At 35.2% G+C, this 21,698-nt stretch overlaps 1 protein-coding gene across 50 annotated transcripts in view; it reads left to right on the top strand.

Moving 5' to 3' along the window:
• Positions 1-21,698, top strand: part of LOC114334985 (mucin-5AC-like) — a 159,161-nt gene that overhangs the window by 61,827 nt on the left and 75,636 nt on the right. For all 50 annotated transcript variants that reach the window (XM_050650619.1, XM_050650637.1, XM_050650659.1 and 47 more), the window contains 11 exons: positions 769-1,018; positions 6,668-6,983; positions 10,235-10,406; positions 14,223-14,424; positions 14,606-14,932; positions 15,057-15,086; positions 15,170-15,411; positions 15,495-15,773; positions 15,886-16,093; positions 16,603-16,838; positions 18,264-18,468. In XM_050650619.1, the coding sequence (XP_050506576.1) occupies positions 769-1,018; positions 6,668-6,983; positions 10,235-10,406; positions 14,223-14,424; positions 14,606-14,932; positions 15,057-15,086; positions 15,170-15,411; positions 15,495-15,773; positions 15,886-16,093; positions 16,603-16,838; positions 18,264-18,468 (2,467 nt within the window). The remainder of the gene's footprint in view (positions 1-768; positions 1,019-6,667; positions 6,984-10,234; positions 10,407-14,222; positions 14,425-14,605; positions 14,933-15,056; positions 15,087-15,169; positions 15,412-15,494; positions 15,774-15,885; positions 16,094-16,602; positions 16,839-18,263; positions 18,469-21,698) is intronic.

The raw sequence follows: 21,698 nt of genomic DNA, 5'->3' as shown, positions 1-21,698 counted from the left end.
TTTTACTCTAGCATAAACGGTTCAGATGGTATAAAAAGGGTTTTTTTAAAATGTAACACCCTGTAATTAAAAAAGGGCAATTACCCTTAAGTGAGACCTATACCAAAAAATCAATCAATTATTTGTGAATAATTGTCGCAGGATTTCTTCTTAATTTCGGTGGAGGATAGACAGATGCTGTCGGGAAATGAATCGTAGAAAATATAGTCCTCTTCATATTTCTATAAAAGAAATTTTTTGTAAAAGGTACAGGAAGGACTACGTTCCGCAAAAACCACAAATTACCCCATTTAAAGGGGTGAAAAGGGGGTTCCGGGGCGAAATTTTTTCAGAAAAAGTTAGTCTTATAATAAGCACCCCTTGATATACCAGAAAAAAAATAAAACTGGACTTGTGTCCATTTTGCAAGGTTCAGCCTTTTTTCCTACACTATTAGATCATAGATAATAAATAGAAATAGAAAGGACAATCATAGATGACACCGAAACACCACAGTTAGTATAGTATGGGCTCGCAAGACGAATGATTGAAATAAAAATCCCCAAAAAGTGTTAGAATAGACCCCCGCAGAAAGAAGAAAACGAGGAAGACTAGCAACCACATGGATGAAGGGCATCTCTAAGGCGATGTCAGAAAGAAATTTAAGGGATGAAGACTGCCACAATAGAAAGGAGTGGCGATTAGGAACGGAAAGGCGTATAACGCTATAAAACCGTATTAATATAATGTATAAAAATATTTTAATTCATTGTTTATTTTTCTTTGTAGGATACCTGCGAACAACGACCAGATCGCAAAGTCTGGGCTACCAAGAAGTGCGGTGTATTAAAATCATCAGTCTTCTCCCCATGTCACTCCGAAGTTTCCGTTGACTACTTCTTCGAAAAATGTATCTTCGATAGCTGTGCCTGCGACCAAGGTGGTGACTGTGAATGTATGTGCACAGCTTTAGCTGCCTATGCTCAGGAATGTAACAACAGAGGAGTACCAATCAAATGGAGAACCCCTGAATTCTGCCGTAAGTTTCTTGTTTATTTTAAACAATACTAAATTAGTCTTTTAAATCCTTATAGTCCAAGCAACAGCCATTCTCGTGGAATTTTGAGAATCAAGGTCAATTTCCTTGAAAATTTGGATTTATGTAGTATTTATAACCTTTGTCAAAATCTACCCTACGCCGAAGCGGGCTTTTGCCCTGGGGGTGAAAAGAACCCCGATGAATTTTTTTTTATCAAAATAACTATGGAATATGTATTCTAAATGGCCCAACACCGAAAGGTACAAATGGGTCTACTGATTAAGTAAGTAAGTAAGTACTATGGAAGTAGACGGATTATCCAATTCTGGGTAAATTTTGTTCTATAAATTTTTTTTGCAAAGTTTATACTTTCCAAGTTATTAGCGACTGAAACTGCATTTTTCATTGAAAAAAGTCACGTTTTATAACCATTTTTCATGAATAACTTAAAAAAATTTAATTGTATAGAAAAAATCATTAAGATCAAAATTGTATCTAATAAAAAACAAAGAGATTCGCGTCACAAAGACCTATTTAAATCCAATAACGACTGAGTTATTGCCCTTTAAAGGATGGTTATTTTCGAAGAACCTAGAAATGGAGAACCTTCAATCTCAAACAATCCCAAAAGTGGTGCAATTTTTGGAGAAAACTTAACAGACATCTTTAAAAGTTCATTAATAAACCTTTTAAATGGGCTCTGCTAAAAGTTTTCGGCATAAGAACTGACTGACGTCAGATGAAAATAAAGTCAAGCCCGGCTTTTTATAAATGCCCTCGTCAACGAAAGACCCTCGTCATTACAATCCTAAAAAAAACATGAATAGCTTCCCACTTTAAATTAACTTTATTTAGGTGTAATTGATGTGATCCATGTGATTTGACGGGTTTGGAATGCTTAATTTAGAAAAGATGGTGGATTAAATCGAAAATGATATTTTTATATTTAAAAAAAGTTTATTTTTCTTAAATAAATCTAAAAGTATTCATAATATGAAAAAATATTTTAAATATTAATTGGTGGATTTTTTTTACTGAAAATTTTTGTTTTGTATCATGAACACTTTTAGGTTTATTTAAGAAAAAAGCACTTTATTAAATTATAAAAATGTCATTTTCGATATATCAACTATTTTTTTCTAAACTAAACATTTCAAACCGATCAAATGACATGGATCATATTAATTATAACTAAATAAAGTTAATTTCAAATGGGAAGCTATTAATTTCTATTAGGGTTGTAATGACGAGGGTTTAATTGTTACATTTCAAAAAAAAAAGCTGGGAGCGACTTTATTTTTGTCATATAAGTCAGTCAGTTCTTATGCAAAAAACTTTTATCAGAGCTCATTTGAAAGAGTTTTAATGAACTTTAAAAGATGTCTGTTATGTTTTCCCAAAAAATTGCACTACATTTGAGTTATTTATTTAACATAGAAGGTTCTCCATTTCAAGGTTCTTCGAAAATAACCATCCCTTAAAGAGCAATATCTCAGTCGTTATTGGGTTTACATAGGTCTTTCCGCCGCGAATATCTTTTAGCTAACAATTTTGTTCTGTATCATTTTTTCTATGAAATTAAAATCTTTTAAACTATTCATGAAAAATGGTTATAAAACGTGAATTTGTTTAATTAAAAATGCATAATTTCAATCGCCAATAACTTGGAAAGTATTAACTTCTTCAGCAAAAAATTTTATAGAACAAAATTTACTCAGAATTTGTCAATCTATCGACTTCCATAGTTATTTTGATTTAAATTCACCCCCAAGGCAAAGCCCGATTCAGCATAGGGTAGATTTTGAATAAGAAGGTCAACTAAGTATTTTCTATGGAAAATAAGCCACAATTTTATTAAAAAAATGAATTTATTAACGTTTCGAAGCCCAAATCGGGTTTCGTTGTCAAAATACAAAATACTATTAAAATAAACAAAAATGTTGTTGCTAAGTAAAAAAATTCTTCTAATAATTTATTTAATCTGACTCATTTATATTGGCAATTCAGACGTATATTATACATTTTAAAGTAGAAGACTTTAAAATGATATCGCCAATATTTATGAGTTGCGTTCCTGGGACGACTTTACTAAAAGATAGTTTATTCGATTACATGAAATCAATCCCAACTCAAGAATATCCGTCGCAAAAAAATCATAGCATGTGATCTGTCTTTAAAAAGACAACCAAATACAGCGATGACAGTAAAATTATCGCGTTAGAGATTCCATAGTAAATCACGAGGGAAAACCAGGAAAAAAACCTCGTGATACTATCCCGACCTCGTAAGTATTTGGTCTTAAATTTAATTTACCTTCAAAAATCTAATACCAAATTCTGACTTTAATATGTTTAAATTATAAATTATAAATTTTTTTGAAGGTAAATTAAATGTAAGACCAAATACTTACGATATCGGGATAGTATCACGAGGTTTTTTCCTGGTTTTCCCTCGTGATTTACTATGGAATCTCTAACGCGAGAATTTTACTGTCATCGTTGCATTTGGTTGTCTTTTTAAAGACAGATCACATGCTATGATTTTTTTGCGACGGATATTCTTGAGTTGGGATTGATTTCATGTAATCTAATGAACTATCTTTTAGTAAAGTCGTCCTAGGAAAGCAACTCATAAATATTGGCGATATCATTTTAAAGTCTTGTATTTTAATATGTATATTATACGTCTGAATTACCAATATAAATGAGACAGATTAAATAAATTATTAGAAGAATTTTTTTTACTTAGCAACAACATTTTTGTTTATTTTAGTAGTATTTTGTATTTTGACAACGAAACCCGATTTGGGCTTCAAAACGTTAATAAATTCATTTTTTTAGTTTTTAAAATAAATATAAGTTCAATATACTGCCCACCTAAACATTCCATTAAAAAAGAGCAGTATAATGAATTCTTGAAAAGCTTAGGGGAAAGGTTCATTATTGGAGGTGACTTCAATGCAAAGAACACACACTGGGGCTCTAGAATCACTACTACTAAGGGAAAGGAGCTTTTGTTAGCCATTAAAGAACAGAGGTGTGAAGCACTATCAACTGGTAGACCAACCTACTGGCCTACGGATAGAAACAAGACCCCTGATTCAATAGACTTCTTTATTATTAAGAATATTTCAACTAATTTCATAGACATTGATGACTGTTGGGACTTAAATTCTGATCATTCCCCTATAGTACTAACCATGAATGACAGGATTATTAAAAAACAAAATAACCCCACATTAACAAATAAATGGACGGATTGGGATAGTTTTAAGCTAAGCCTTGAAGAGAGAATAAATCTAAGTGTACCAATACAAAACGCAGAGCAATTAGATAAAGAAGCAGAATTGTTGGTGAACAATATCCAGCAAGCAGCATGGGAAAACACTCCTACGCTGAAACCTAGGCTAAAAGGAAATAATTATCCAAAGGAAATAAGGAACATGATAATTAAAAAAAGAAAACTGAGAAGAATCTGGCAACAAACAAGGTCTCCTCAAGATAAGACTAAACTAAATCGTGCAAGTCAACAACTCAAAAGAACTATCCTACAATTAAAGAATGACTCGATTAATTCTTACTTACAGGAGCTAACAGATGACGATAGTACAGATTATTCCTTATGGAAAGCTACTAAAAACTGAAAAGACCTATTATGCACTCTCCTCCTATTAAACTAGAAAATGGTAACTGGGCCAGAAGTAGTGCACAAAAAGCAGAGCTATTTGCCATACATCTTGAAAATACATTCAAACCAAATGAACCTCAAGGGGATGAAGAAAGATGGGAGGAACCTGTTCAATTAGAGGAAGAAATTAGGCTAACTACACCAAAAGAAGTACTTGAAGAAATAAGGGAAAATATTAATCCGAAGAAAGCTCCGGGCTATGATCTAATTACGAGTGAGCTGTTGAAAAATCTTCCCCGAAGAGCTATCGTAAAATTAACAAACCTCTTTAACGGTGCATTCAGATTAAAATATGTACCAATGATGTGGAAGATGGCGGAAGTCATTATGATTCCTAAACCAGGAAAACCAGCACATGAGGTTTCGTCATACAGACCGATATCTCTGCTTCCTGTAATATCGAAGCTGTTTGAGAAACTGCTCCTTAAGCGAATAAAACCAATTATTGAAGCAAGGAATTTGATACCGACACATCAATTCGGATTTAGAAATAAGCATTCAATAATTGACCAGGTGCACAGAATCACAAATGTTATCGAAAGATCCCTAGAAGAAAAGAAAGTCTGTTCAACTGTATTTCTTGATGCTGCACAGGCTTTTGATAAAGTCTGGCATGAAGGTTTAACATACAAACTAAAATGTTTTTTACCTATACAGTACTCAAAACTTTTACAGTCATACACAAAAGGACGACATTTTAGAATTAAGCAAGAAGACTGTTTTTCAGACTTAAAAGAAATTAGAGCAGGTGTTCCACAAGGCAGTGTGTTGGGTCCGGTCCTATACCTACTATACACGTGTGATATACTTGTACTGGAAAACAACACAGTTGCCACCTTTGCTGATGATACAGCTATTCAAGCAGTAGGGACGACAAGTGAAGAGGCGACCAACAAGGTCCAAATAGCAGTTAACCAAATCTATAAGTGGACACAAAAATGGAGAATCAGGCTAAATGAAGCTAAATCTGTCCATGTTAATTTCACCAACAAAAAAATACAATATATACCAGTTATAATCAGCAATATCCAAGTACCATATGCAGATACTGCTAAGTATTTGGGTATAACATTAGATGCAAAACTACGCTGGAAGGTGCACGTTAAGAAAAAAAGGGAAGAACTAAATATAAGATATAAAAAAATGTATTGGCTAATTGGAAGAAACTCCACTTTGTCGATGCATAATAAGTTACTAATTTACAAACAAATATTGAGACCTGTATGGACTTATGGATGCCCACTATGGGGGTGTACTAGACCAAGTAATATAACAGTAATACAAAGATTCCAGAACAAAATACTAAGAAATATTGTAGATGCTCCTTGGTATGTTACAAACAGTGATCTCCATAAGGACCTAGGAATGGAAACTGTGGAAATAATCATCAAGAAGATGGCAGGAAGTCACGAGCAACGACTTCACATGCACGAGAATATTGAGGCAATCCAGCTCCTCGATACTACTGGGCAAGTTAGAAGACTGAAGAGAACAAAACCTTATGAACTAGTTTAAGTGATAGGTGATAGTGAAAAGCAGAGCATAGTGCTTGTGCGCGTTAGTGTGTATGCTAGAATAGTGCACTATCTTGTTAGGTTAGATAAGAGACGCTATGGGGCAAGCTCTTAATTTTAAGGAACAGTAATAATTTAGGTTAGATTAAAATTGCTCATTGGTCAAGTATGACCAGATTGTAATTGTAATAATCATCATCGTAGTGATGATTATGGGAAAAAATTTTTTTTAGTAAAATTGTGGCTTATTTCCCATAGAAAATACTTAATTATAAAAATGCCACAAAGAAATAGCTTCAGAACAACAAGAAGGTCAACCGAGCTTAAATCCAAATTTTCATTAAAATCGGTGTCGATTATCAAAATTCCACGGCTTTACAGTTTTTTACCGCTGATGAATGGTCTATAATTGTCAGATCCTATTTTTATGTCCAATTGTTTATTTTAGCAATGCAATGTGACGAACGTTGCACCACTTACAGCCCATGTATTTCCACGTGTCCAGAAGAAACTTGTGACAACCTCCTCATGAACAAGAAATACTCAAAGACTTGCGGTGAAGACAGTTGCATCGAAGGTTGTGCGCCTAAACGTTGCCCACCTGGAAAAGTTTACAGAAACAGCACCCACTTGGAATGTGTACCTATGCAAGAATGTAAGCCTGTCTGTTTAGTTGTAGACGGTAAAACTTACTACGAAGGAGACCTCATGGAAGAAGACGATTGCCACACTTGTTATTGTTCCAGAGAAGAAAAGAAATGCAGGTTAGTGTTCTTTTTCAATACGGTTCAATGCTATTGTTATTATAAATATACTCTAATTTCGACCATAGCAATTTTCTGTATTCTGTCACTCAAATACTTACATCTCTTTCCATTTTTTGTATCACGCTTGATATAGGTACGTCTTAATCTCTTTTGCTACTGGATTTTAGAGCTATCTAGTTTCATGTAAATATTAGGTTTCTCATCATCATCACTGGCTCGACAACCCTTTCTGGGTCTTGGCCTCTTCCAGGATTCTTCTCCATTCTGATCTGTTTCGTGCTTTTTTTCTCCAGTTTTTTATTTTTAAGATTAATATATCATTTTCTATTTGTTCTAAATATCTCAGCTTCGGTTTTCCTCTTGTTCTTTTTCCTACTGGCATCTGTTTGAATATTTTGTTTGGTATTTCGCCTTCTTCCATTCTTTCTACATGTCCCATCCAACGCAGCCGTCCTATTTTAATGAATGTTATGATATCCGGATCCTGGTATATTTTGTATAGTTCAAAGTTGTACCTTTTTCGACAAATTCTGTTCTCTTTTGTGCCCTTATTATAATTATGAATGTTATGATATCCGGATCCTGGTATATTTTGTATAGTTCAAAGTTGTACCTTTTTCGACAAATTCTGTTCTCTTTTGTGCCCTTATTATAAGGGCACAAAAGAGAACAGAATTTGTCGAAAAAGGTACAACTTTTGTGCCCTTATTATAAGGGCACAAAAGAGAACAGAATTTGTCGAAAAAGGTACAACTTTGAACTATACAAAATATACCAGGATCCGGATATCATAACATTCATTAAAATAGGACGGCTGCGTTGGATGGGACATGTAATATGTGTCGCAAGATTTTTCTTTCAAAGGTGGCTAGCAATGTTTCCTCTCTTTTAATGAGTGTCCAGGTTTCTGAGCCGTATGTGAGTACCGGTCTTATTAAGGTTTTGTATATTTGACATTTTGTTTTTCTTGCGACGTTATCTGATTATAGTGGCCGAATTAAGCCATGGTAACTTTTATTGGTAATAAATATTCGTCTCTTCACTTCCTCCGCTACGTTATTATCAGACGTGACTTACTAGGGATCCCAAGTATGTAAAGTTTTTTACCTCCTCAATGTTGTATTCTCCTATTGTTATATTTTGTGGCTGCCTTATTTCTGAGTCTTTACTTACCTGCATATATTTTGTTTTGTTCTGGTTGATTTTAAGGCCACTATTTTGTGCAGCTCGTTCTATTTGATTGAATGTCTCTATCATTTCCCTTCTTGATCTTGCGATTATGTCAACATCATCTGCAAAAGCTAGTATTTGCACGCATTTATTAATGATTGTTCCTCGAGTATTGACTGTTGTGTCCCTCATTATTTTCTCGAGTACGATGTTGAACAAGATGCATGATAGAGCGTCTCCCGGGTCTAGGACGTTTCATCGCCGACGTTTCGATGCCGCCAGTTCGATGCCGATGCCGGCCGATTCATCGCCAGTCAATTAATCGCTATCTGATATATTTCCGAATTTTCGACAGTTACAATTATTAGTTATTTTTAGTATTAATAAGAAATTCTAGGAAATGCGAGATATGACGGCGATGAAATGGACTGGCGATGAACCGGCGGCATCGAAACGGCCGGCGATGAACCGGCGGCATCGAAACGTCCCATTCCGGCGTCTCCCTGGCGTAGTCCCTTTTTCACATCTATTGTTTCCGTTAGTTCGTTTTGTATCCGGATTTTAGTTTCTACTTTTAGAGATTCTTTTATCAATTCTATTAGTTGTGTTGGTATATTAAATTCTTTCATTGCTTTTATTAAGAATTCTGGGTTTATATTGTCATATGCGCTTTCCAAGTCTATGAAGGGATGGTGTGTGTCGATGTTCACTTGTTTTTTCGAGGATTTGTCGCAGAAAAAATATCTGGTCTATTGTTAACTTCTGTCTACAGAAGCCACTTTGGTATTTGCCCACTATTTTTTCAGCGTGTGGTCTAAGTCTTTCATAAATGACGTTGGACATTATTTTGTATGCTGCATTCAGCAGCATGATTCTACGGTAGTTTCCACATTCTAATTGATTTCCTTTTTTATGTAATGGTACAATAATACCGCTATTCCACTCCGCTGGTAGCTGTTTATTTGACCATATCTTTGTTATCAATTCATGTATTGTTTTCTGTAGTGCGTCTCCTCCTTCCTTCAGTAATTCCGATGCTACTTGATCCGATCCCGGTGATTTATTGTTCTTTAATTTGTCTACTGCTATTCTAAACTCGGCTATTGTTGGTGGACTCTTTTCTCTGTTGTCTGCTTGGTCTAATGGTATATCAGGGTTCGTCTCACTTCCATCTCCTTCAAGCTTTTCCGTAAAATGTTCTGTATATCTTCTTAGTATCTCTTGTTGTTCTGTCAATATATTACCTTCCTTATCTCTACACATCGTTCTTCTCGGTTTGAAGTCTTTTCTGCTTTTGTTCAGTTTCTGATAAAATTTTCTTGTCTCTGTTGATATACTTAGTTCTTGCAGTTCTTGAAGTTATTTGTTCATATATTCTCTCTTTTTTCTTCGGTGAGTTTTCTTTCCTTCTTTGCGTAGTTGTTTATATTCTTCCTGTGCTTGTCGGGTTCTGTGCCCCTGTTGCATCAGTAAATATGCTCTATTTTTTCTGTCTGTTATAATCTCGTCAAACCAGTTATTCGTTCTTGTTCTTCTTTCTTTACCTTCTATGCCTAATACTTCTTTAGCTGTCTCTTTTATGATTTCTCTGCACTTTTCCCACTCCTTATTTGGGTTTTCATGTTTTAGTCTGTTTTCTAGTTTGATGCTTATCTTTTCTTAATACTCTTTATTTTTATTTGTTTCTTTGAGTACTTCTACCTTGTATCGTTCATGTTTAGAGCCTCTTTCCTTTTTGATGTTTGAAATTCTAGCCCTTACTCTACTTTCGACCAGGTAGTGATCAGAATCCGCATTTGCTCCTCTTCTGGTACGGGCGTTTATTATATTCGATATAACACTTCAACACACTTGTTATTGATCCAGAGAAGAAAAGAAATGCATATTAGTGGTTCTTTTTCAATACGGTTCGATATACTGTCACTCAAATACTTACATCTCTTTCCATTTTTTTGTATCACGCTTGATATAGGTACGTCTTAATTTATTTTTCTAATGGATTTTAGAGCTATCTAGTTTCATGTAAATATTAGGCTTCTAATTACTTCAAAATACTGATGTTTATTAAAATTTTTTAGAGGTCAGCCTTGTACAACCACTGTAGCACCAACCATAACAACTACAAACCAGAATGAACAACAAATTAACTGTGAAGGTGGATGGACTGCATGGGTAAACCAAAACGCTGAGGGGCAAAAGGAAGAACTCAGAGAGGAGGAAATTGAACCTGTTCCATCTTCTACCGTATTGGTAAGTATATAAATATATCTTCTTCGTCTGCTTAGTTCAGGGGAGCTTCGTTAATCTCTTGAGTCTGTGGCCTCAACTATGGCCAACAGTTTCCTTATTGGAAGTTTTAGGATCTCTTCTAGTTCAATGTTCATTTGATTAGTAAATTCCTGCCTAATAATACCACTTAGCACATTGCAATGGCATTGGATGTGTATGGTAGTTTCTTCTTCAATTTCAATGAACCTTCAATGGTTAATTTACCTTACCCTTCTTCTTCTTAACGTGCCCTATCAAGTCCCCTTGACGTTGGCGATTAACATGGCGAAACTGTCTCTGTCTCGAGCTATTCTAAATAGTTGTTTTGCTTTCTTTATTCCTGTCCACTCCCGGATATTCTTCAACCAAGAGGCCTGCTTTCTACCAATTCCTCTGCGTCCTTCGAGTTTACCCATCATAATAAGTTGAAGAATATTATACCGGTCTCCCCTTACTACGTGTCCAAAGCAGCTCGCGGGTAGCATTTGCTCTCTTAAGGACTGCCACATTTGTCATCATAGCCGTCCATGATATTTTCAGTATACGTCTGTACAGCCACATTTCAAAGGCCTCCAAACGGTTAATGGTGGATATTTTTAATGTCCATGCTTCGACACCATACAAGAGGACTGACCAAATGTAGCATTTAATCATGCGCTTTCGAAGTTGAAGTTGCAAGGTATCATTACAGAAGAATGACCTCATTTTTAAAAATGTCGTGCGGGCTATCTCGATTCTACATTTTATCTCTTTATCTGGATCTAGTTGTTCAGTAATATGGCAACCAAGATATTTAAAACTGGGTGCTCTTTGAATTATATGACCATCAACATATAACCGTGAATCTTGATGGGTCAAACGGCTAAATACCATGTATTTTGTTTTTGAACAGTTTATATTTAGGCCAAACTCTCTTCCCACTGTGTCAATGGCATTTAAAAGGTGTTGTAATCCATTTATATTATTACTTAAAATAACTGTATCGCCTGCATATCTGATTGTATTTATCAGAATTCCATTAACTTTCACACCCCATTCCAAATTATGCAGCGCTTCCTTAAATATTATATCTGAATATAAATTGAATAACAGTGGGGACAGTATACAACCCTGTCTGACACCTCTTTGTATTTTGCATATTTCTGTTGATTTTCGATTTATGCAAGGTGTCGCTGTTTGACGCCAGTATAATTTTTCTATGATTCGTACATCTTGACTATCAACTCCTTTATCCTTTAATATTTTAATTAATTTGTGATGTTGTACTCGATCAAAGGCCTTCTCATAGTCAATAAATACAGCAAAGACATCTTTCCTTTGATCTCGGCATTTCTGCAATAACACATTTAGTTAAAAGAGTGCGTCCCGGGTTCCCAGTCCATTTCTGAAGCCAAATTGTGTTTCATCCTGGTCTTCTTCACATTTATCTCTGATTCTACTGTGAATGATACGTAGAAAGATTTTCAAAGTGTGGCTCATAAGGCTTGTCATTCTATAATCGCTACAGTTTTTTGTTTTTTTGGTAGGGTTATGAATTCGGACTTTAACCAATCTTCAGGGATATCACCAGTCGAATAAACATCATTGAAAAGTTTGACTAGTATTCCAATGTTTTCCTCATTTATGAGCTTTAACATTTTTCTGTAGGTATGTTGTCGGAACCAACGGCTTTCTTGTTTTTTGCCAATTTTATAGCATGTAGTATTTCTGATTTCAGTATTTCTGGTCCTTCACCTTCATCTAAAGTCTCCAGTTCTTCGGGTCTATCATCATTATACAGTTCATTTATATAATTATACCAGGTAGTTCGAATTTCGTGTTCGTCTATTATCATTTTTCCCGACGAATCGGTTATAGTATGTGGAGTTTTCTTATGATAAAGACCAGCTACTTCTCTAACTTTTTTAAACATATTAAACGTATCATGTTTTTCATTCAACTTTTCTAATTTCTTGCATTTATCCTCCATCCATTTTTCTTTAGCTACCTTTATCTTTTGTTTAATTAGTTTCTGTTTTTCTTTGTATTCTGTTTTGTTATCTTTCAGTTTTCTTCTCTGCTCCATCAATTCCAGAATTTCATCAGTCATCCATTGTTGTTTTTTGTGCCTCTGCATCGTTGTTGTATATTTTTCCATTACTTTCCAGGTGAGATCTTTAAACGTGTTCCATATTTCTGTATTGTTTTCATTTGTTGAATTCTTTAGCTGATTATTCAGGTCATTTTCTATTAGCGTTTTGTTGGATGCTGATATATGTAATTTTGGTGTTTTGGGGCTTTCTTCGACTTTTTTGAGCTTCACTTGGATGTCAGCTATTAGAGGATTATGGTCTGAACCGATATCTGCACCAGGATATGTCGTTGATCTCTTGACACCATTCTTAAATCTCTTGTTTACTAGAATATAATCTATCTGATTTCTAATTATATGAAGTGTGTTATCTCCTGGTCCCTTCCATGTATATAATCTTCTTTTGTGTAATTTGAACCATGTATTTGCGATTATCATGTCTTGTTCTTGACAGAACTGGTATAATTTATCGCCTCTTTCATTGCTCTCCCCAGTCCATATTCACCTATCAGGTCAGATCTTCGTCCTTGACCAATTTTCGCGTTAAAATCTCCAATAATATATGTGATTTCGTTCCTTTTTAGATGGTTAAGTGTCTGTTTTAATTGACTATAGAATGATTCAACATCATTGTCATATTTCTTTTCTGAAGTAGGGGCATATATCTGGATAACATTGACATTAAATGGTTTATTATTTAATTGGAGGATCGCTAGTCTGTCGTTCACAGGTACAAAATTTTTAACATATTTCTTGAATTTAGATGTTATAAATATGCCAACTCCATTCCTATGATATACGTCATCTTCTACACTTCCAGAATAGTATAGTGTGCCTTCATCTTGTTCACATGTTCCCGCTCCAGGCCAGCGGAGCTCACTGATGCCCATTATATCAATTTTTAAGTGTTTAACCTCTTGAACTAAGTTACCGAGCTTGCCTGCTGCATAGAGGCTTTTAACATTCCATGTGCCTAATCTGATTGTACTGCTAGACATTTTTAAAGTTGTTGTACTTTTTAAATTGTAGGGGTTTCGTGTGGTGACGACCGAGAAGGCCCTACAGTCTGGTGCGCACCCTTCCCTGCCGGATCTTGGTTTCCGAGATCCATGATCAGTAATAATCTGATTATGTTTGGATTGCGCCATGTTAACTTTACTCGGGAGAAATAATTGGAGTGGTTTCCCGTTGCTTTCCCCAATGATTTTTCTGGTGCATTAGGCTTACTCCTGTGGGTTGGATAATCGGAATGGATTTTTGGATATTTGGTAGGAAACTTGGATCGGGACATGACCCCTTATTTGGGTTTGGGGGATAGCCATGACTTGCGTGAGCAGGGTCGCGTCCCTGAAATAGATCTGACTTACACCGGGATCGTATAAGTGTATCTATCCGCTACTACTTACCTTACCCTTACGAGTTTGTATTGGTGTTTTCTTAAACGACAATGCCCAGTCACCATTTTGGTGACCATTTTAATCTCTCGTGTATTGAAGTTCATCAAGTTGTCCGAGAGTTTCTTATCACATAAATATACATAGTCCTTAGCAAGAGCCTGATCCAATTAGTAAAATTAATAAAAACAGCAAAAAACGATATTGTATAGAAAGAACTTAACTTAGACGAATTTGAAGCAAAACCACAAATGATTTTACGGTACCCTTTATCTAATGAATTTTATTTAAAAACTATATATATTTTCAATCTTTTTTTTTATTTAATTTTAGGTTAATCTAAAAGACTCAGCTAAGTGTAATTCCGATATGATGGTAGATATTGAATGCAGAACTGTTCAGGGACGTATTTCAGCTAAAGAACTCGCTGACACCGGTTTGGATATCGAATGTTCTCTTGAAAGAGGCCTTGTCTGCAAGGCTGGAAACAACAAACTTTGTCCAGACTTTGAAGTCCGTGTCAAATGCCAATGTGGTAAGTAATAACCCAAAAATATAAATAAGCAATAATTATAAAAAGCCTTACATGTGTCTAACACAATAGAAAAAAAGAAAACCAGTAAAGACGAAATACGATAATATAATTTTTAACGGACTTCATATTTCAATATATACTTTATTTGGAAACTTATCTTTAAAATATTTCTTAAATTTAGAAGCTACAACAACTCCAGCTGAAGTATTTACTTCCACCACAGAGAAATATGTCACTACCCAGCGACCAACTGAAACAACTACAACCCAGAGACCCTCTACTACCGTACGAACCACCACCGAAGAGGTTGTCTTTACTACAGCAGAACCATCTTGTGTTGTTGGAGACAGCAAGGAAGATTTAAGAGACTGTTCAATCTACTATGTATGCACTGGTGGACTATCCATTACTGAATGGGTCAAGATGACCTGCGCAGAAGGCACTTTGTATAATCCAGTAACAAAACTTTGCGATTGGCCCAGAGAAGTTGAAGAAGTGAAACCATCATGTAAGTATTGTATTAGTTGTTTATTTATGAGTTGGAATAGTATTTTGGTGCATCTTACTTATTTTGTTATCTAGCCGCCAATTTTACTAATTACTTATTCGATTTTTTTTTATTATTATTCCAGGCGCAGCTGCAACAACAGCAGAACCAATACGTAAGTATTTTTAGTTTTTTAGGGTGTTCTATATCTCGAAGTAATTTTGTGGATTACGAAGTCTTACTTTATTTTTATTTTAGCAACATGTGCCCCTGGTACTGTCTACGATCAATGTGCAATCAGATGTGACCAACTCTGTCAATATTATGGATTCTTAGTTAGAGAACAAGGATATTGTAAGGGCGAAACAGTATGTGAAGCTGGATGCGTATCAGCTTCAAAGGATAAAGAATGCCCCGCTGGATCAGCTTGGTTGAACGAAAACACCTGTGTAGATGTTGCTTCATGTCTTTGTGCTACCGAAGAAGGCAAACCAATTAAGGTAACTATAGGAATTTCCCACTATTTATCATGCCTTCTTTCCAATCGTAGGCTTTAAAAATAAAACATATTAACTTTTTTCAGCCTGGTAAAGTAATTGAAGAAGGTGATTGCAGAAAATGCCAATGTATCAACAACGCTTTCACATGTCATGAAGAAGGCTGCACTACTGGGTACGAAGTAACAACTGAAACTGAAATTCAAAGTGAAGGAACTACAACCAGCACTGTAAGACCTACAACTGAAGAGGAAATCATCGAATGTACAACAGGCTGGACTTCTTGGATTAACCAAGACGTGCCAGAAACCGAGGGAGAATTGAGAACAGAAGATATTGAACCTGTTCCTTCAACATCTATATTGGTAAGTTATTGCTTAATTTATTGGTATTTCATAAAAAATGTATAACAGTCCTCTTGTTAATATAATATTCACACTTACCGGATTCTATTCTAAATTTTGGTTTATTCCATAGAAATACCTGAAGGATTCACCCAAATGTGACCATGATATGATGGTTGATATCCAATGTAGAACCGTAAAGGGAGGTTTTTCTGCTAGCGAAGTTGCCAAAGAAACTGGATTAGATATTGAATGTTCTCTAGAAAGGGGTCTAGTCTGCAAAGCTAATTCACCCGACAACTTATGCCCAGATTTTGAAGTACGAGTTAAATGCCAGTGTGGTAAGTTACTTAAATTATTACAGGATACACATGACATTTTAGGAACTTGATTCTTAGTTGTAAGTTCAGCTGAGAGTTGCTCCGAATAGATCTAAGTTTCATATATAATGCTCCTCTTGCAATTTCTATACGAGTTTTAATTTTCATCCGGATTTAGTGTCTCGTTTATCCAACATCCTAGGTATTTAAAATTGTTAACTTTTGTTATCGGTTCATTACTCATAATTAGTTGCATAGGGCCGACGTCTTGTTTACTAACCACAAGTCTTTGTTGTATTTATGGTAAGTCCGTTATTGGAGCATTCTCTAGTGACTGATGTTGTTAATAGTTTCTCCCCCGATTCGAATTTCACATTGCCTTTCCAAGGCTTCATTAAAAATTAAACTAATTATAAATGGAACTAATATATTATCATAATTACCATCCAATATTAACTATTTACATCAATTATCAGTAATTAAAAATCAGAATTTGTAGTAAAATATTGACTAACCGTCTCCATTTATAGAACCCACAACAACTACCGAAGTTCCTACACAAACATCCGAAGGTGAAATAACTACAAGAAGACCAAGCACTACCACCACAGTTGCACCAACCACTACCAGCACAGCTGGTACAACTACCACCGAAGAATTGGAGTGTCAAACTGGTTGGACCTCTTGGATTAACCAGGACGTTCCAAACACTGAAGATGAATTAAGACAGGAAGATGTAGAACCAGTTCCTTCCACATCAATACTAGTAAGTTTATAGTTTTCTTTCAAAATGTTAAATTCATATTGTGTTCAATAGCAAAAAATTGTGTTGCAATTTTTTGGTTATGATTATTTGGCATATCTTCTAAATGTATTCATCATCATCATCATCAAGGCTTTTAATTCCGGATGGAATGTTTGCCACTCTTACTTAAAGCTCTCTGATTTGCTTATTGTGGTGAAGCACTTCAAATTTTTCTTGTGTATTGTCAAAGCTTTTGTATGTCGTGACTTTCGTTACAATTTTCTTCCACTCATTTCGATATGTGCATAGATCCCTCCAGTTTCTCACTTTCAGGATTTTGATGTCCCTGATGATCTGGTCCACCCATCTCTCTCTGGGTCTTCCCCTTGGTCTCTCAGTTTCTGGCTTTCATCTGGTGACCTTCTTAATCAGTGGGTCGTTTTTTCTTCTCTCTATGTGCCCTAGAGAAAAGGAAACAGAAATTTATTCATAAACCAATTAAAAATACATATACCTACTCGGAATTGTAATGTCCCACACCTTCCATCATCTTCTAGCTTCCCAATTTTTGCTTCTCGTTTTTTTCTCGTTAATACGCATTCTGCCTTTATTATACCGATGCCATTTTTAACATTTTTATGTTAATCAAATAATTTAGTATTTTTCTTGTAACATTAAAATTGTTTGTCTGTGTAAGCTGTATATTTCTGTAATTATAACTAACAATTTCAATGTTTATACAAAAGTGATATACAAATATACTCAATATATAAAATATACACTTATTTTATTAATAATTGAAATATTTACTTTACATTTAACCCTCCGTTAGTCGCTAGGATAAATGGAGCATCAAGAGTCGCTACGGTGTCAGAGACCGACAATTTAAAAAAATAGTTATTGCTATAAAATTCATACAAATATTTTATATTGTGTATAGGAATGACTGAAAAATATTTTTGAAAATGTTTTATTGAAAAACAACAGATATAAAATGAAAAACCCTAGTATAACAATATACACTTGTTTTGTAATATAAAAATATTCGCTAGGAACCATTTCCCATAATTCCAACAAACGTTTTTGTTCGGCTTCAAAGGACATCTATAAATAAAATTTGACCAAATCTTACCGATAAAATGCAATAATAAAATGCTAAATGTTTACCTGAACTGCAAGTTATGCCAATAAAGTAATAATAAGTTAGTCGCTACGGAGTCTTGCACCGAAAATAGCTATAAAACTCGCACAACTGTATCCAAGTAGGTAAGAATGTATACTAACACGAGGTTAGTTGACAGGAAGAGGTACAGAAAGTGGCGATAGAAAAAACCAGTTATTTTGTAAATCCCGAATGAATAATTCTGTCGTCGGTGTGTGACACCGATAGCGACTAACGGAGGGTTAAAAAAAGTTTCCAAAACTTAATATTATTTTTATTTACAGTCACACTTGGAAGACTCACCTAAATGTGACCGTGATATGATGGTCGATATTCAATGTAGAACTGTTAAGGATGGAGTATCTGCTTACACTATTGCCAAAGAAACAGGATTAGACCTTGAATGTTCTTTGGAGAGAGGATTGATATGTAAAGCATCAGAAGGCGACAATTGTCCGGACTTTGAAGTGCGCGTCAGATGCCAGTGCGGTAAGCAAGCTTTTCCAATTTTATGTTTATAATTTCCCACCTCTACTACTTTTTAACAACGTATTATGTTTTCCGTCGTTTTGTTAAAGGTTAAAGAAATAAATATTAGACTTTCTCACAATCAGTTTATTGTACCTTGGACGACCGGTTTTGAGCAGTAAACATTACTGTTCATCGTCAGGTCTCGGGACAGTATACTTAAATTCTAAAATTACAAATTTATTATCATCTCATCATCCAGAATCAAAAGTCCACTGCTGAACATAGGCCTCTTCCTCGTGATTCCAACACCGTCCATCTTACGCCGCTCTCATCCAGTTTTTATTTAGCCTTCTTAAATCGTCAATCGTCACACCACACACCATATACATTTCAACATATAAAAGCGTTTCTTATAGAGTCGCTTATATTATAGTAGACCTAGATAATAAAACTAAGATAAAGGTAATACAAGTGTATGCTCCCACAACATCACATCAGGAAGAGGAAGTTGAAATGTTCTACGAAGATCTTATAACAGCATTAGATGAAAATGATACAAGATATACTATAATTATGGGAGATTTCAACGCAAAATTAGGTAAAAAAGAAGAAAATACTGAAACTAAAATAGGGATGCATGGTTATGGCACACGAAATACAAGAGGAGGAAAATTATATAACTTCTTAGAACAACAAAATTTATATGCCATGAACACATATTTCAAAAAACAAGCAAACCGAAAATGGACGTGGATATCTCTCGATAAAAAGACGAAAAACGAGATCGATTACTTCTTATGTGGGAACAAAGACATTTTTGAAGACATAACTGCTCTCAATCAATTCACAACTGGCAGCGATCATCGTCTTTTAAGAGCAAGGATTGTTTTTAAACAGACCAAAACCCGTAGAAACAGGCCACATAATTGTAATCAGATAGATCAAACTAAAATCCGACAGGAGGGGGATGAGTACAGAGAAGTCTTAAGAGAGGATTTTTGTAGGATATTATCAACAAGAAAATACCGACATGAACACAATTAATAGAGAAATGCAACGAAAGCTCTTGAAAGCAGGCCTGACTGTGGCAAAGAAAACGAAAAGTAAAGAAGACAAAATAAGCGTTGGAACAAAACGGTTGATGGAAAAGGGACGCCTATTTCTAAGCGAAGGAAAGCGAAACACCGACGGTTTCAAAGAATTGAATAAACAAATAAAGAAGGGAGTAAAGGAAGACTTAAGGATCTACAATGAAAACAAGGTAGAAAAAATTATAGAAAAGAACCGAGGCCTAAAATGTTTAAGACCAAACATAGGAAAGCCTCTAATAATCTCATTAAAAGATAAAGATGAAAAAGAAACAAGAGAAAAGAACAAAATCCTAAAAGTTGCACAAACATTTTACCGTGATTTATATTCCTCAAACAAAGACCCAGATAACAACCCACAAAGGAAAATCTTAAGAAAAAGATAATAAATATCAACTCAGAAGTACTCCATAATATAGAATCCTTCGAAATAAAACAAGCTATGGCACAACTAAAGCACACTAAGGCTTCGGGCCCAGATGGAATACTTGCCGAAATGTTAAAGGAGGGGAGTGAAATTATTCTCGAAGAATTGAAAAATCTCTTCAACGAATGCCTTCACAAAGGAGAAGTCCCAGATGATTGAAAAGAAAGCTTGACAATAATTCTCTTCAAAAAAGGAGACAGGGGTGATCTGAAGAACTATAGGCCAATTTCCCTGTTGTCCCAAATGTACAAACTGTTTATGAGAGTAATAACTAATAGGCTATCGTCGAAGCTTGATAGCTATCAACCGGTAGAGCAGGCAGGATTCCGAAAGGGTTACAGTACAGCGGATCATCTTCTTACAGTCAGAACGCTAATAGAGAAAGCCAATGAATATCGCTTGAACTTATACATTGGCTTCGTTGATTATGAAAAGGCATTCGACAGGATAGATTCTCGATACAGAATGCTCATAGATAATATTTATAAGAAAGCTACAATGCAAATACAAATAGATGAGAAAACCAAAGCTATACCAATCAACGGAGGAGTTCGCCAGGGAGACGTTATCTCACCAAAGCTGTTCACACTGGGACTTGAAGACGTGTTCAAAGACATTAACTGGGTAGATAAAGAAATAAATGTTAATGGAAGAAAACTGAGTCATTTGAGATATGCTGACGACATTGTAATATTCGCTACAAGTTTCGAAGAATTACAGACCATGATGACGCAACTATTTCAAGCTTCGGAAAAAGTAGGTCTTAAGATGAACTTGGAAAAAACAAAAGTAATGACGAATACACCGAACATTACAAAAATAACGTTGAATGACATAGATTTAGAAACAGTAAGCGAATACATATACCTGGGACAGATAATGAAAGTTAACAAAGAAAATCAAACTGCCGAAATTACTAGAAGAATAAGGTTAGCGTGGGCATGATTTGGAAAACTGAGTTGGATCTTGAAAAACACTAAAATAGAACAATATTTGAGAACCAGAGTTTACGATCAGTGTATCCTCCCTATACTTACGTATGGTTCACAGACGTGGACACTCACCAAGGCCAATATGGATAAAATAGTAAAGGCACAGAGAGCGATGGAAAGATCAATGCTCGGGGTGAGGCTCATAGACAAAAAAACAAATACATGGATTAGAAGCAAAACCAAAGTCAAAGACGCAGGAGAACATGCTGTCAAATTAAAATGGAGCTTCGCAGGACACAATGCCCGACTGAAGGATAAAAGATGGAATCACGAAATACAACAATGGAGACCGTGGTTAGGAAGAAGAAGTAGAGGAAGGCCACAAATGAGATGGGCCGATGACATAAAGAAGTTTGGAGGACACAACTGGAGACAGGTGGCGCAAAATAGACAACACTGGATTGAATTCGGGGAGGTCTATGTCCAAAGTTGGATTACTGAAGGCTGAAGAAGAAATCGTCAATCCATGAAGTCGACTGACGCTTCTCTTGTCTTCCCTTGGTCTCCATTGCAATAACGTCTTTGTCCATTGCCCATCTGTTATTCTGGCTATATATCCTGCCCATATCCATTTTAGTCTGGCTATCCTTTCGATGACGTCAGTCATCTTGGTTCTTTTCCTGATTAGTGATAAAATTAGAAATTGGTGATTTGTAATTTTAGCATTTAAGTAACCTGTTTGAAAACCTGACGACAGCAAAGTATTCTAAACCGGTATTCTAAGATACAATAAAGAGACAC

The sequence above is a fragment of the Diabrotica virgifera genome, chromosome 5, assembly GCF_917563875.1.
Source record: "Diabrotica virgifera virgifera chromosome 5, PGI_DIABVI_V3a".
In the NCBI taxonomy this organism is placed as follows: Eukaryota; Metazoa; Arthropoda; class Insecta; order Coleoptera; family Chrysomelidae; genus Diabrotica; species Diabrotica virgifera.
Note: the sequence above shows the minus strand (reverse complement) of the source record. Positions and strands in the feature narration are given on the sequence as shown.